We start from the raw sequence: 17,846 nt of genomic DNA, 5'->3' as shown, positions 1-17,846 counted from the left end.
CTGAATACATGCCCTGAATTCATGCCTAAGCCCTTGTACCACGGTCGGAGATTCCGACAACCAAATCCGTCGGATTTTGTCCGACGGATTTTGTCCGAAACTGATGCATACACACGGTCGGACGAAGTTGTCGGAAAATCCGATCTTTCAGAACGTGATGACGTTATTTCGTTACGACGGGACTATGTTCAGGCTAGTAGCAAATAGCTTTGATGTAGGAATTTGATCTGAGCATGCGTGGCACTTTGTCTGATTGGAAATTCTCTACACATGATCGGAGTATGTCCGATTGGAGCATTTTGTCGGAAAATATTTCTGGCAAGTTGGAAAATGTGGTCCGACGGAAACAGTCCGATGCAGACCACACACAGTCGGAATATCCGACAAAACGCTCCGATCGGACACATTCCTTCGGAATCTCCGATCGTGTGTACAAGGGCTTAGACATGAGGTGTAGACTCTACGTGGCGTCCATCAGCCCCCTACCTCCAACCAACCAGCCCCCCCCCCCCCACACTTTTTTTTCACTTTCATTCCGGTTGATGCATTTGGGCCTAGCTCAATGGATGGATCTCCCGTATGGATTCCTCCCCCTCTTATGCTTTCTTCTTATTCCTTCTCTCCCTTAAGCCCCCTCTTTTCTTTTCCTTCCATTCCCTCCCTTTGTGTGCCTCTACCTACTAAGTGGTGGTTACTATCTAAAGGAGATCATCCTCTCCTTCACCTCTGTGAATTGAGATAGAGGTCATTTCATTTTTGACTGCTCACAAGATCTCTGTTGAAATATTGTGATCAACCCCTCAGGAATTTGTTTATGTATTGCTTTACTGTACAATGAATGTGCCTTGGCCTCCATCATGGGCTACATTCTTAATGGAATGTACCTATCCATTATTCTCTCCGATATGTCTCGTATGTTGCTGTACTTGACATGCAGTATTGTCTGTATATTCTGTATAAATTCAGTAAATGGTTTTCTGTCTAAACAGGTGGTGAGGAGGTGTCACATCGCCTTGTAACTGCCTGTCAGACGCCTCTCAAAAGCTTTTCAGAGGTGTGACAGTTGTGACACAAGTATAAACTTATCCTGACCATAGATAGATTGATATTTGGTGACTTAAAGTGGAGTTGCACCCAAAAAAAAAAAAAATCATGAATGTTCCTAAAATAAATAAATAAATAAAATATTTGGAAAAATTATTATTTTTTAACTCACCTCTATATGGCTATTGCTAGGGGGTCCCTCATAATCTGCCTCCTTGAGTGCCTGGGCTCATGACATCACTTCCCCTCGGCGCAGGAAGGGCTCAGCTCTGCCCCCTTCCTCTTGTCAGTCATCTGGGACATGTGACAGGTCCCAGATGATTGCGCGGCCACTCACGGCGCACGGTACCGCTCGCGCAAGTGCAGTGCGTGCCCGGCTGTGAAGCCACAGCCAGGCACCCACATTTACAAGGCCGGCACTGCCGAACGGAGGGGGAGACGAGCGGGGCTTCGTTCCCCCACATCACTAGACCCTAGGACAGGTAAGTGTCTGATTATTAAAAGTCAGCAGCTGCAGTATTTGTAGCTGCTGACTTTTAATTTTTTTTCTTTAAATGGCGACACTTTAAGAAGGACTGGATGAATTTCGATACATCTATGGTCGTTCCTGTTTGACAGAAGTAAATCATTAGAACAAGAAAACATTTCTTGATCGGCTGGCTGCAGCCGCTGATCAGTGCATTCTGACAGAGGAGGTGTATCACTGTCAGAATACAATGGCACAGCAGGGAGGATTCCTCCATCCTCCTCACTTGTGTGGATGGGGGAATCCATCTATGGACAGTTTTAGAAGAATGCTTTCAAAGTTTAGCCTGTGAAATACATTTAAAAAAAAAAAAATGTAAAAAAATAACACTAAATGTAAGTGCAAAATGGAAATCATAAATATTTACTGCATTTGTTAAATATTGCATGTTTTTTGGGACTTGACTACTTTTGAGGTAAATATTGCATTACTTATTTTAAGGCAGAAATTCATGCAGTATTTATTTCTTACTAAATTTACCCCACAGTTAGTAGCTGTAAAAATAGCCCCAGGCAATGGTGTCAGTGGTTGAAATAATAACTCCCAGCATTGGTGTCAGTGGCAGTACTGTTAACCTCTTCCCCTTCACTGGTGGTCAGTAACAGTACTATTAACCTCTTCTCCTTCACTGGTGGTCAGTAACAGTACTATTAACCTCTTCCCCTTCACTGGTGGTCAATAACAGTACTATTAACCTCTTCCCCTTTTCTGGTGGTCAGTAGCGCTATTAACCTCTTCCCCTTCACTGGTGGTCAGTAGCAGTACTATTAACCTCTTCCCCTTCACTGGTGGTCAGTAGCAGTACTATTAACCTCCCTTCCCTATTGTTAGTGCTGTCAATTCCTTTTCTTTTCCCCCACCTTGTATTGCTTGTATTGCTGGTCAGTGTTAACTCCCCCCCATCACCACCAATACTATCACCACCTTTATTGCTGGGCAGTGCTGTTAACCCTCCCTCCACACCCCACACCTTGTATTTCTGATTAGTACCCTTAAACCACCCATTCTGTATTTCTGGTCAGGGAACTCCCACCCCATTGCTGGTCTTTGTTGTTAAACCCCCCTCATTGTAATTCCCCTTACCCCCATTCCTGATGCAATAGCTGTCACAGCAGAGAGAAGGTGGTGGTGGCCCAGATGTAGAGAAACTGCGACCTGGTCCTGGCCATAGCCTGGGTGTTGAGAAGCTGTTTTAGACAATATATGTAGTCCACAGTACTTCATTTGTATTGCTGTCTGTTTCTGTAATGCCACGTACACACGTAGCAGACTATCCGGCGGACTTAGTCTGGCAGACTTTCCGCCGGACTGTCCGCTGGACTTTCCGAACGAGCTACTTGCCCACACACGGTACTTTTGCAGTGGACTAATACGGCGTACTAAGTCCGCCGGACTATCTGCCGTACTTTTGAAATGAACGGACTCGCCCACACACGCGGAGGAAAGTCCGCTCATTTTGAGCACGTCTCCAGCTAGCCAGGCCAGCCAAGGAGGCGTCGCTGGCTCCGTCAGCTGGTATGGACTTAAAGGGGAATCTCTACGCCGAAAAATCGGCGTGGGGATCCCCCCCCCAGGTCCATATCAGACCCTTATCCGAGCACGCTACCCAGCCGGCCAGAAAAGGGGGTGGGGACGAGCGAGCGCCCCCCCACTCCTGAGCCGTACCAGGCCGTGTGCCCTCAACATGGGGGGTGCCTTGGTGAAGGGGGGGCCGTGCGACCCCCCCCACCCCAAAGCACCTTGCACCCATGTTGATGAGGACAAGGGCCTCTTCCCAACAACCCTGGCCGTTGGTTGTCGGGGTCTGCGGGCAGGGGGCTTATCGGAATCCGTGAGCCCCCTTTAATAAGGGGGCCCCCGGATCCCAGCCCCCCATCCTATGTGAATGAGTATGGGGTACAATGTACCCCTACCCATTCACCTGTAAAAAAAAAGTAAAAATAAGACACAACACACAAGGGTTAGAATAGCTTATTGCACAGCTCCGGGGGTCTTCTTCCGTCTTCAGGGGTCATCTCGCCGGACTCCTCCACTATCTTCTGCTAGCTCTTTTACTAGCGGAGGAGCCCGGCTTTCTTCTTCGCCGCCGCCCTCTTCTTCCGACTTCGGGGTGTGCTGCCCCAGGTCGCTAATTCTAGTCGCAAATGCGACCTGGCGCCTGGGTTTTGTCGAGCCCTGTCTTAATGCATTAAGATAAAAATCCTTCTGACTTTACAACCACTTTAATGCTGCATTTTGAGCATATACTACTATACTGATGAGGAAGAATGTCTGCCTTTATTTATGTCTTCTATAAAAATGTATTAAAAGCCCAGTAGTTCTGCTTTGTCTCACATTTCAAGTGAACCTGGCCTGATTAAAAATTGATCAATGTGATCAATGCGGGCATTGCCTAATTGATACCCATGTCCTTGTGAAACCCCTTTGTTCCCAAGCCTAAGCTGTACATAGAGCCTATCCTGGCAATAAGTCTTCCCTAACGCCAATCAGCTGTCAAATATCAAAACCTTAGTGGGCAGTAGAAGCCAATGGTTTCAATAACTGCAAGTTATTTCCTTGAACAAGTATGCAGGCAAAAAGTTCTACATAGTTCTATGTAGTAGTGCATCATTAGGTTGAAAAAAAATGTAACCTCATCTAGCTCAAACAACAGAAAAAAATAGACTAAATTGAAAAACCTCCAAGTACAGAACTTTGTACCCACAGTTGGTCCAGAGAAAGGCAAATAAAACAACCGTAAAACATAGTCCAATTTGCTCCAGCGGAAAAAAACATAAATTTGTTCCTGATCCCACAGAAGGCTATTGGATGTTGCCAGGATTAACAATCTCTAGTGTTACCTATACATGTTAATATTCAGTATTTTAAGCATTTAGGAATAATATATCCAGCTCTATTTTGAAGATCTACTGAGCTTGCCCAAAATAGTTCTTGAGAGTCTATTCTATACTTTCAGAGATCTTGCTGTGAAGAAGTCTTTCTGTACTGTATGCGTTTCCTCCAAGCATAAAGAGTGGCCCCTTGTCCTTAAAGTAAATAACTCTACACTAAGTTCACTATATGAACCATATACAGTATCTAACAAAAGTGAGTACACCCTCACATTTTTGTAAATATTTTAGTATATCTTTTCAAGTGACAACCTCTGGCAACAAAAGTGAGTACACCCCTAAGTGAAAATATCCATATTGTGCACAATTAGCCATTTCCCTCGCCGGTGTCATGTGACTCATTAATGTTACAAGGTCGCAGGTGTGAATGGGGAGCAGGTATGTTAAATTTGGAGTTATCACTCTCACTCTCTCATACTGGTCACTGGAAGTTCAACATGGCACCTCATGGTAAAGAACTCTCTGAGGATCTGAAAAAAAGAATTGATGGTCTACATAAAGATAGCCTAGGCTATAAAAAGATTGCCAAGACCTTGAAACTGAGCTGCAGCACAGTGGCCAAGATCATACAGCGGTTTAACAGGACATGTTCCACTCAGAACAGGCCTCGGTATGGTTCACCAAAGATGTTGAGTGCATGTGCTCAGCGTCATATCCAGAGGTTGTCTTTGGGAAACAGATGTATGAGTGCTGCCAGCATTGCTGCAGAGGTTGAAGGGGTGGGGGGTCAGGCTGTCAGTGCTCAGACCATACTCCACACACTGCATCAAATTGGTCCACATGGCTGTCGTCCTAGAAGGAAGCCTCTTCTAAGCAGACTAAGGACATGGATTACTAGTACCATGTTCTGTGGTCTGATGAAACCAAGATAAAATTTGGTTCAGATGGTGTCAAGCGTGTGTGGCGGCAACCAGTTGAGGAGTACATAAACAAGTGTGTCTTGTGTACAGTCAAGCATGGTGGTGGGAGTGTCATGGTCTCGGGCTGCATGAGTGCTGCCGGCACTGGGGAGCTAGAGTTCATTGAGGGAACCATAAATGCCAGCATGTACTATGACATACTGAAGCAGAGCTCGATCCCCTTTTTTTCAGGGACTGGGCTACAGGGCAGTATTCCAACATGATAATGACCTCAAACACACCTCCAAGACGACCACTGCCTTGCTAAAGAAGCTGAGGGAAAAGGTGATGGACTGACCAAGCTTGTCTCCAGACCCAAACTTATTGAGCTATTGAGCATCTGCGAGGCATCCTCAAACAGAATGTGGTGGAGCACAAGGTCTCTAACATCCACCAACTCTGTGATGTGGTCATGGAGGAGTGGAAGAGGACTACAGTGGCAACCTGTGACGCTCTGGTGATCTCCATGCCCAACAGGGTTAAAACAGTACTGGGAAATAATGGTGGCCACACAAAATAGTGACACTTTGGGCCCAATTTTGACATTTTCACTGATGCTGCATACACACGATCGGACTATCCGGACTTTGCAGCGGAGGTCTGCCAGACTTTCCAAACGAGCGGACCTGCCCACACACGACCAGACTTTTCTGGCGACTTTTGAAATAAACGGACTTGCCCACACATGGAGAAAAGTCTGTTCATTTTGAACGTGGCTCCAGGTAGACGGGACTAGCAAAGGAAGTCAATGTCGCCGCCTCCATCGACGAGATTGACACCTCGCTAGCCCCGTCACCTGGTGTGGACTGAAAGGAGAACCGCTACGCGGAAAAAACGGCGTGGAGGTCCCCCCAAAATCCATGGCAGACCCTTATCCGAGCACACAGCCCGGCCGGTCAGGAAAGGGGGTGGGGACGAGTGAGCTTTGGGGAAGGTGCTTTGCTTATTAAAGGGGGCTCCCGGATTCCGATAAGCCCCCAGCCCGCAGACCCCGACAACCAACGGCCAGGGTTGTCAGGAAGAGGCCCTTGTCCTCATCAACATGGGGACAAGGTGCTTATGGGTGGGGGGCGCTCGCTCATCCCCACTCCCTTTCCTGACCGACCGGGCTGTGTGCTCGGATAAGGGTCTGCTATGGACTGCGTAGGGGTTCCCCTTTAAGTCCATACCAGGTGACGGGCTAGCGAGGTGTCAATCTCGCTGATGGAGGCAGCAACATTGATTTCCTTCGCTAGTCTCGTCTACCTGGAGCCACGTTCAAAATGAACAGACATTTCTCCGTGTGTGGGCAAGTTCGTTCATTTCAAAAGTCTGGCGGACTAGAACACAGACGGGCGGATTGTCTGCTGGACAATTTTGAGTCAAAACTTCTTTCTAAGTCCGCTGGACTTTTGGGAACACAAAGCTCGCCGGAGCCCACACACGGGCGGATTGTCCACCGGATAGTCCAATCGTATGTACGTAGCATTAGGGGTTGTCGGGGCTTGGCTCAGCCCTTCCTTCTCGGAGCTGGCCACTCAGCTTTCTGCTAATTGCCAGCTTCCTTCTCTCCACAGTGACTCACTTGTTCATGATATCCTGCTCGTCAGTCCTGCCTACTTAAGCCGCCCAGCCCTGATGATCTCTGCCTTCGCCTTAGTCAACTACGCTGATCTCTGGCTTCCTGACTTTCTGGCTTGTTTGACTATCCATTCCCGTTACCGAACTTTGGCTATGTTTTGACTATGTTTGTTCTATTTACTTTTATTATTAAACAAGTGTGATTTAACTGTACTTCTGTGTCGGTCTGATTCATGGTTTCTGACAGGGGTGTACTCACTTTTGTTGCCAGTGGTTTAGATATTAATGGCTGTGTGAGTTATTTTAAGGGGACATTAAATTTACACTGTTATACAAGCTGTACACTTACTACTTTACATTGTAGCAAAGTGTAATTTCTTCAGTGTTGTCACATGAAAAGATATAATAAAATATTTACAGTGTGTGTGTGTGTAAAAACTAACAACTGAAATTGAAAGGACTATACCGGTACCAATATGTATATAAAAAATCTAAAAGTATTTATTTTACACATTTTATGTATACATTATACTTAAAAAAAAAAAACCCCCCATCAAATTAGCAGTAAGATGCTTCTTCTTATGTTGATTCTCACCACCCCTACTACGGTAGGGAATGGGAGGTCTGCTTCAACGCAGGTAACGTTTCACGGAAGCCCGCTTCTTCAGAAAAGAATGTCAAACACTAAAATAAAAGATATTGTATACATCAATTACAATTCCATTTGATCAATCAGTATAGTGGCTAAATCAATCACACTTGAGTCTATGTATTGCTATGCATTGATCACCTAATACTGGGTAAGTGTTTCAACCCTATAGCATTCTAGTTACGTTATGTCTTGGATATACTTTGACTGAGGATATGTTATGGTGGGTGGGTGGGTGTTTTTTCCCCTTTTTTCTGTTAAACAACTGTAGGTAGTAAAAGTGACATCATTAGATATAAAGTTCTAAAATAGGGAGTAGAGGCTTAGCGTGTAACCATAAGGGGCCCCACACCACTTTGTCTACCTTGCCAAGCTACATAGAATGCTGTTTCTATGGGCGTTGATATACACATCAGTCATTTCATGTAATGTATCTTTTCAGATATTTATATGAAAGGCTCTATGGGAGCTCTGTGTTTCTCATGATTTACATGTGGCATATATCGTGGACCAAAAGGTGGCAGCAGACGACCATATGAAGATAATGTTTTTTAGTGGTAGGGTTTTTTTTGTGCAATAAATTTTACGATGAGACCATTGTTGTCCAACCATTGAGGGTTCTCTTATGAGTCTCTCCTCCCAACCCTTTTTTTTCTCACTATATGGACTCCTTTGTTGCAGTGTGTGTACATTTGTTTTTTCTTTTTAATTCAATACATAACCAGGGCCGCTGATAGGGCAGTACAAGCAGCCCTGTTGTACCGGGCCCAGCCAGCAGGGGGGGCCCGAGCAGATTTCTAGCTAAAAAAACGAATTTGCTAAATAACTTTATTAACCTGCTCCCACTTGATTGGCAAGGTATATTGTACCTTCCTGGGCCCCATCAGGTTAATAGAGGGGCCCAGGAGGTGAGAGAAGAAGAGGGACTTTTTCTCCATTTTCGGGTGGAGGCATACAATCCCTGCTCTGCATCTGTGTACCTTGTGCTCACTGTATGCTTTCCTGGGCGGATGGATTCAATTGTAATGCGGCTCCCTTCCCTCAATAAGTGCCGTGCTGCTGCAGCCTGATGGAGAGACTGAACGAGAGAGTAATCCATATGCTGGTCCCACAGGCAAGCAATTCCCTTACACACATCACACACACTGACACACATCACACAGGCTGAGGCTTAGTCCCCTGACTCCCCATTGTGTGCTCATGGTCATTATGATGATCAAAGCACAGCAGGTTCTCTATGGCTCTGTCAGTGTAACATGACTGTGTGGTTGTGATTTTCTTAATATATGGCTGTGCTGTGTGTTACAGACTATAACTCAGCACAGCCATAAGAAAGTCAGCACCACACAGCATGTTACACTGACAGAGCCATAGAGAACCTGCTGTGCCCTGATCATCATAGTGACCATGAGCACATAGTGAGATGCTACTTTACACATGTGATAGGGGAAGGGACAGTAAAAACACACAGCCAAGATGCATTTGTACCACCCCCAAATCACTCCCCTTTAAGAATTTTTCACCCAAGCCTTGCAATCAGGTCCGCCTGTCAGTTTTTCCTGTGGACCAGTGGGTGCAGTAGCTGTGTATGATGGGCACAGTGGCTGCGTTTGATGGCACAGTAGCTAAGTTTGATGGGCACAGTGGCGGCAATTGATGGCACAGTAGCTATGTTTGATGGCACAGTGGCGGCAATTGATGGCACAGTAGCTATGTTTGATGGCACAGTGGCGGAAATTGATGGCACAGTGGCAGCAATTGATGGGTACAGTAGCTGCGTATGATGGCACAGTAGCGGAAATTGATGGCACAGTGGCGGCAATTGATGGCACAGTGGCAGCAATTGATGGGTACAGTAGCTGCGTATGATGGCACAGTAGCGGAAATTGATGGCACAGTGGCGGCAATTGATGGGTACAGTAGCTGCATATGATGTTCATATGATTTTCAGTTTGTTTGCGTCCCCCTCATAAATTTTGAGCATCGCCTGCCACTGATGTGGACCGATTGAAAGCCCCATGTAGGTCTACAGGAGTCCAGATATGAATTGACTTGTGTCCATTCAGGTAAAAAAATAAAATAATAGAATAATAATGGTTATTAAAGCGGAGTTCCACCCAAAAGTGGAACTTCTGCTCATCTTCTTCCTCCCCCCCTCCGGTGCCACAATTGGCACCTTTTGAGGGGGAAATGGGGGGGGGGTATAGGGTATCAGCTATCCTTTTCCACTTTCAGGATTCCCTGCCACAGAGCTGTGATGTCACCGCGGGGCTCCCTCCTCCTCCTCTGGCCCCTGGGCCAAACGGGGAGAGAAGCGGGGCCTCGTGCATGTGCAGTAGGGTTTCCGGCGTGAAGCTGAAAGGCTACACTGCCGGGTTCCCTTACCCATAATGGTGGTGGAGCACCCAACAGCTGATGGAAACATCCGCTGCGGGTGTCAAGATCGTTGGACTCCAGGACAGGTAAGTGTCCATTTATTAAAAGCCAGCAGCTGCAGTATGTGTAGCTTCTGGCTTTTAATGTTTATTTTTTTGGGGGTGTAACACCACTTTAAAGGTTCACCTTTTGGAACATCTTACATGTTTCAGCTCCTGCCACCTTTCCCCCAGATTTTGTGACAGCATGGGGTCAAGGGCGGAGCCAGGGGTGGGGTTGTGGGCGGGACCAAGGGGCCCTGTCAGGTATGCTCTATGGGGCCCCATGATTTCTAACAGCGGCCCTGTACATAACACAACTTTAATTTGGACTATATGTGGGGTTTACATCCACTTTAAGTTCCCCGATATCCTTTTTGTGAACTGGTGCGCAAAACTGAACTGTATATTCCAGATGAGGTCTTACTGTTTATTTATGGTGTTGGTCATAGTAAAGATTTTAGTCATCCATAAATAACAAGAATACTTGTTGACACTATTCTTCTAGCATGTATGTTCAGTTTCATCAGTCACAATATTCATAATTTTGTTTTGTGTATCGCAGGTTACCAAAAAAAATTAAAAAAATGCAGCCAGTTACAAGAGATCGCTATAAAGAACTTAGTCCAGCCCTGACTCCAGAGGGCAATGTTGTTATGAGCTTTAGCTTTGACAGTTATCAGCTCGAAGAAGAAGAACTTCAGACAACTGGAAACGCCCAAACACAGGGAGTCCTTACCTTAATGGAGCCAGGTATAGCTAGATGCCTCCTATCATAAACTATCATTTTATTATATTGATATTATTATTGTAGTTTAACACAATCAGTAAAAACTGTTCAATTGCTTTTGTAATTAACATGTATGTGTTTAATATGTATGAATTTAACTGGTTGCCGACCGCCGGCCGTCAAATGACGGCCAGGCGGTGCACCTATTGCGGCGGGAGGCCGTCATATGACGTCCTCCTGTTTAAACAGGGAATGCGCGCGATCGTGCGCGCGCATCCCTGTTTCTTCGGTGGCGGCGTGTCACGGAGACACTGCTCGCCACCGAAGGGGGTGAACAGCCATTCGTTATGGCTGTTTACCACGTGACTTCATCACGGCCGATCACAGATGGTCACACCCCGAACGTGCACGGCGCATGCGCGCGATCGCGAGCGCGCTGCGCGTGCACGTCGGTGACGGCGTGTTCCCCGGGAACACTGCTCGTCACCGACGCTGGTAAACAGCCATTGGCCGGCTGTTTACCCACGTGATCGGCTGTGATCCTTTCACAGCCGATCACTAAAATGTAAACAAACCGCGGTAACGGGATGTTACCGGGTTCTCCTCCTCACACACCGATCGTGTGTGAGGAGGAGATTGCGGTAACATCTCGTTACCACATACAGTGTACACCAATCACACTGATTGCCCCCCCCCAATAAAGAGGACCTGTCACCACCCCTCATAGTACCTGTCAATCACAGTCCATCAGAGTACCTGTCACAGTCCATCAGAGTATTTGAGTACCTGTCCCAGCCCATCTGAGTGCCCGAGTACCTGTCCCAGCCCATCTGAGTACCCGAGTACCTGTCCCAGCCCATCAGAGTACCCGAGTACCTGTCCCAGCCCATCAGAGTACCTGAGTACCTGTCCCAGCCCATCAGAGTACCCGAGTACCTGTCCCAGCCCATCAGAGTACCAGAGTACCTGTCCCAGCCCATCAGAGTACCCGAGTACCTGTCCCAGCCCATCAGAGTACCCGAGTACCTGTCACAGTTCATCAGAGTACCCGAGTACCTGTCCCGGCCCATCAGAGTACCCGAGTACCTGGCCCGGCCCATCTGAGTACCCGAGTACCTGTCCCGGCCCATCTGAGTACCCGAGTACCTGTCCCGGCCCATCTGAGTACCCGAGTACCTGTCCCGGCCCATCTGAGTACCCGAGTACCTGTCCCGGCCCATCTGAATACCCGAGTACCTGTCCCGGCCCATCTGGGTACCCGAGTACCTGTCCCGGCCCATCTGAGTACCCGAGTACCTGTCCCGGCCCATCTGAGTACCCGAGTACCTGTCCCGGCCCATCTGAGTACCCGAGTACCTGTCCCGGCCCATCTGAGTACCCGAGTACCTGTCACGGCACATCAGGGTACCCGAGTACCTGTCACGGCACATCAGGGTACCCGAGTGCCTGTCACGGCCCATCAGGGTACCCGAGTACCTGTCACAGTCCATCTGAGTACCCGAGTACCTGTCACAGTCCATATGAGTACCTGTCACCGCCCTTCAGAGTACCCAAATACCAGTCACCAAACCATCAGAGTACCTGTCACCAGGCCATCAGAGTACCTGAGTACTTGTCACCAGGCCATCAGAGTACCCGAGTACCTGTCACAGTCCATTAGAGTACCGAGTACCTGTCACAGTCCATTAGAGTACCGAGTACCTGTCACAGTCCATTAGAGTACCGAGTACCTGTCACAGTCCATCAGGGTACCCGAGTACCTGTCACAGTCCATCTGTGTACCCGAGTACCTGTCACAGTCCATCTGAGTACCCGAGTACCTGTCACAGTCCATCTGAGTACCCGAGTACCTGTCACAGTTCATCTGAGTACCCGAGTACCTGTCACAGTCCATACGAGTACCTGTCACCGCCCTTCAGAGTACCCAAATACCAGTCACCAAACCATCAGAGTACCTGTCACCAGGCCATCAGAGTACCCGAGTACCTGTCACCAGGCCATCAGAGTACCCGAGTACCTGTCACCAGGCCATCAGAGTACCCGAGTACCTGTCACCAGGCCATCAGAGTACCCGAGTACCTGTCACCAGGCCATCAGAGTACCCGAGTACCTGTCACCAGGCCATCAGAGTATCCGAGTACCTATCTCCAGGCCATCAGAGTACCCGAGTACCTGTCACCAGGCCATCAGAGTACCCGAGTACCTGTCACCAGGCCATCAGAGTACCCGAGTACCTGTCACCAGGCCATCAGAGTACCCGAGTACCTGTCACCAGGCCATCAGAGTACCCGAGTACCTGTCACCAGGCCATCAGAGTACCCGAGTACCTGTCACCAGGCCATCAGAGTACCCGAGTACCTGTCACCAGGCCATCAGAGTATCCGAGTACCTATCTCCAGGCCATCAGAGTACTCGAGTACCTGTCACCAGGCCATCAGAGTACCCGAGTACCTGTCACCAGGCCATCAGAGTACCGAGTACCTGTCACAGTCCATCAGGGTACCCGAGTACCTGTCACAGTCCATCTGTGTACCCGAGTACCTGTCACAGTCCATCTGAGTACCCGAGTACCTGTCACAGTCCATCTGAGTACCCGAGTACCTGTCACAGTTCATCTGAGTACCCGAGTACCTGTCACAGTCCATACGAGTACCTGTCACCGCCCTTCAGAGTACCCAAATACCAGTCACCAAACCATCAGAGTACCTGTCACCAGGCCATCAGAGTACCCGAGTACCTGTCACCAGGCCATCAGAGTACCTGAGTACTTGTCACCAGGCCATCTAAGTACCCGAGTACCTTTCACCAGGCCATCAGAGTACCCGAGTACCTGTCACCAGGCCATCAGAGTACCCGAGTACCTATCACCAGGCCATCAGAGTACCCGAGTACCTGTCACCAGGCCATCAGAGTACCCGAGTACCTGTCACCAGGCCATCAGAGTACCCGAGTACCTGTCACCAGGCCATCAGAGTACCCGAGTACCTGTCACCAGGCCATCAGAGTACCCGAGTACCTGTCACCAGGCCATCAGAGTACCCGAGTACCTGTCACCAGGCCATCAGAGTACCCGAGTACCTGTCACCAGGCCATCAGAGTACCCGAGTACCTGTCACCAGGCCATCAGAGTATCCGAGTACCTATCTCCAGGCCATCAGAGTACTCGAGTACCTGTCACCAGGCCATCAGAGTACCCGAGTACCTGTCACCAGGCCATCAGAGTACCCGAGTACCTGTCACCAGGCCATCAGAGTACCCGAGTACCTGTCACCAGGCCATCAGAGTACCCGAGTACCTGTCACCAGGCCATCAGAGTACCCGAGTACCTGTCACCAGGCCATCAGAGTACCCGAGTACCTATCTCCAGCCCATCAGAGTACCCGAGTACCTATTTGCAGCCCATGTCTCATAGAATATACGTTGGGGTGTTTGCTTTCCAAAATGGGGTCATTTTGTGGGTAATTTCACTGTCCTGGTGGTCCAGGACCTTCAAAAGTGTGATGGGTAGGAATGAAATGAGATGTGTCATTTATGCTCCTAGAATGCCTGAACGTACTACTTCAATGTTCGGCCTCTCTATGTGGCCAGGCTGTGTAAAAGTCCTACACATGTGGTATCGCCATACTCGGGAAGAGTAGCAGAATGTATTTTGGGGTGTAATTTTTGCTATATACATGCTATGTGTTAGAAATATCTTATAAATTGACAATTTTGTGTAAAAAAAAATGCGTTTAAATTTTTTTCCACATATTCCAAAAACTTCTGGAAAAAAATGAACCGTTCAAAAGACTCATTATGCCTCACAGATTATACGTTGGGGTGTTTGCTTTCCAAAATGGGGTAATTTTATGGGAAATTCCATTGTCCTGGTACTCCAGGGCCTTCAAAAGTGTAATAGGTGGTTGAGAAACGAGATGCGTAATTTTTGCTCGTAGAACGTCTGAAGGTACTACATCAATGTTAGTGCTCTGTATGTGGCCAGGCTGTGTAAAAGTCTCACACATGTGGTATCGCCATACTCGGGAAGAGTAGCAGAATGTATTTTGGGGTGTAATTTTTGCTATATACATGCTATGTGTTAGAAATATCTTATAAATTGACAATTTTGTGTAAAAAAAAAATGTGTTTTAATTTTTTTCCACATATTCCAAAAACTTCTGGAAAAAAATTAACCATTCAAAAGACTCATTATGCCTCACAGATTATATGTTGGGGTGTCTGCTTTCCAAAATGGGGTCATTTTATGGGAAATTCCATTGTCCTGGTACTCCAGGGACTTCAAAAGTGTAATAGGTGGTTGAGAAATGAGATGCGTAATTTTTGCTCGTAGAACGTCTGAAGGTACTACATCAATGTTGGTGCTCTGTATGTGGCCAGGCTGTGTAAAAGTCTCACACATGTGGTATCGCCGTACTCGGGATAAGTAGCAGAATGTATTTTGGGGTGTAATTTGTTGTATGCATATGCTGTGTGTGAGAAATAACCTGATAATATGACAATTTAGTAAAAAAAAATAAAAAATCTTCATTTTGCAAAGAATTGTGGGAAAAAATGACAACTTAAAAAAACTCACCATGCTACTTACTTAATACCTTGGGATGTCTACTTTGTAAAAAGGGGTCATTTGGGGGGTATTTGTACTTTCCTGACTTGTTAGTGTCTCAAGAAATGAGATACACCTGATGTACTGAAGGCCTGATCAGAAGTGATCAATTTTTAGTGATTGGCACCATAGTTTGTAGACTCTATAACTTTCACAAAGACCAAATAATATATACTAATGTGTGTTATTTTTACCAAAGATATGTAGCAGTATAAATTTTAGCCAAAATTTATGAAGAAAAATTACTAATTATCAAAAATGTATGACAGAAACCAAGAAAAATGCATTTTTTTCACAAAATTTAAGTTTTATTTTATTTATAGCACAAAAAATAAAAAACCCACTAGTGATTAAATACCACTAAAAGAAAGCTCTATTTGTGTGGAAAAAAGGGCGCAAGTTTCATATGGATACAGTGTTGGATGACTGAGTAATTGTCATTCAAACTGTGAGAGCGCTGAAAGCTGAAAATTGGTCTGGTCAGGAAGGGGGTGTAACTGCACTGTATTGAGGTGGTTAAACAAGGGTGGTCACAATACCCATTATTTTTTTGCCTCTATTTTTCCTTTATATTGGCTTTTGAAAATGACAAATGCGGTAATATAGAGGTTGGATAAAAACTTTAGGGCAGCATACCACTTTTGGTAGTAAAAAAGTACATTTTGTATAGAATATACACCGGGAAACTCGACAGTGGGAAACAGCTCCGATCATCTCCATGGTCTAAGAGACTGGTAGCGATGAGCATTTCATCTCTTCCAGTTTTGTGGGATATAAACAAATCCTTAGGCCGCGTACACACGCGGGGACTGTTCGCCCAACTTTGTCCATCAAACAGTTTCAGCGGACAGTCCGCTCAAAATTAGCATGGACGGACTTGCCCACACACGACGAACGAACAGTCCGCTGAAACCGCGCGCGATGACGTGAACGGCACGTACGACGGGACTAGAAAACGACGTCCTATACACTGCAATGCAAACTTCGGCGTGTAAATCCTTTCTGAGCATGTGCGGAACTTAGTTTGACGAACAAGCCTACACACGAGGGGACTGTTCGCTGAAACAAAGTTTCAGCGGACAGTTTTTCGGAATTTCCGAAAAACTTTGTTCAGCAGACTGTCCGCTGAAACTGTCCGCTGAAAGCCCACACACGAGCGGACTGTCCGCCGAAACACTGTTCAGCGGACAAAGTTGAGCGAACAGTCCCCGCGTGTGTACGCGGCCTTAGTGGTTTGAAAAAAGCAACAGATCACACCAATCCTGGTATGACCTGAATCTCTTGAGAACAGAGGAGAGATCTGAGGTCTAATAGACCCTAGATCTCTCAGTAAAGAGTACCTGTCCCTGCATATTGATATCACAGGGGATATTTATATTACCTATGAAAACAAAAGTGATTTAAAAAAAAAACTTATAGGGACAGAGTAAAAAAGTAAATATCATAAAATTACTAACTTAAAGGGGTTGTAAAGGTAATTTTTTTATTTTCTACATAGGTTCCTATAAGCTAGTGCATTGTTGGTTCACTTATCTTTTCCTTCGATTTCCCTTCTAAATGTTTTTTTTCTTTGTTTTCTTTGTCTAAATTTCTCACTTCCTGTTTCACCCCAGTAAGCTGTTCAGTTAGCTGTTCTGGCTGACTAACCACCAGCTCGGATGATGGTGAGAAGTTTACTGAGGAGAAACAGGAAGTGAGATATTCAGACAAAGAAAAAAAACATTTAGAAGGGAAATCAAAGGAAAAGGTAAGTGAACCAACAATGCCCTAGCTTAAAGGAACCTATGTAGAAAATAAAAAATTTACCTTTACAACCCCTTTAAAGAAAAAATTTAAAGCGCCCCTGTCCCTCTGTGTACACACGCAAAGGCAAACACACACGTCAGTCCCGCACATGCGCAAACTCTACACATGTGAGGTATCACCATGAACATCAGATCTAGGGCAGTAATTCTAGCACCAGACCTCTTGTGGAAATCTAAAGGGGTAACCTGTAAAGGCTTTTAAAGTGTCGCCTATGGATAATAAAATTTACATAGTTTGTCTCGCAGTTGCACGGGGATGCGATTTTAAAGCATGACATGTTTGTTATCTATTTACTTGGTGTAACATCTTCTTTTATATTTTACCAAACAATTGGTTATTATATAGTGTTTTTTTTTTGCATTCAAATTAGAAAAAGTGTATTTTTTCCAAACAAAATTGCGTTTGAAAAACCTCTGTGCAAATATGTGATATAGAAATATTGCAATACCCACCATTTTATTCTCAACGACCTTTGCTTTAAAAAATGTGAAAGTGCCCCCGTCCCGCCCATATTCACGCGCAAAGGCGAACACACGCGCCGGTCCCACATCCGCACAAATAGCGATCACACCACACGTGAGGTATAACCACAAACCCTAGATTTCTTAGTAAAAAGTATCTGTTACTGCTTATTGCTATAACACGGGGGACATTTACATTCCCTGTGATAACAATAAAAGTAAAAGAAAATAAAGTGACAGAGTAGGCCTTTCCTGTGGGAGAT

General features: G+C 46.2%; 1 protein-coding gene across 2 annotated transcripts in view; it reads left to right on the top strand.

The window, feature by feature from the left end:
* SLC29A4 (solute carrier family 29 member 4) overlaps positions 1–17,846 on the top strand; it is a 118,164-nt gene that overhangs the window by 13,091 nt on the left and 87,227 nt on the right. For both annotated transcript variants that reach the window (XM_077448734.1, XM_077448735.1), the window contains one exon: positions 10,549–10,736. In XM_077448734.1, coding sequence (XP_077304860.1) covers positions 10,571–10,736 — 166 coding nt within the window. In that variant the 5' untranslated portion in view covers positions 10,549–10,570. The remainder of the gene's footprint in view (positions 1–10,548; positions 10,737–17,846) is intronic.

This window comes from Lithobates pipiens, unplaced genomic scaffold (genome assembly GCF_037356315.1).
Source record: "Lithobates pipiens isolate NorthernLeopardFrog02 unplaced genomic scaffold, aLitPip1_a1.2 Scaffold_22, whole genome shotgun sequence".
Taxonomy (NCBI): Eukaryota; Metazoa; Chordata; class Amphibia; order Anura; family Ranidae; genus Lithobates; species Lithobates pipiens.
Note: the sequence above shows the minus strand (reverse complement) of the source record. Positions and strands in the feature narration are given on the sequence as shown.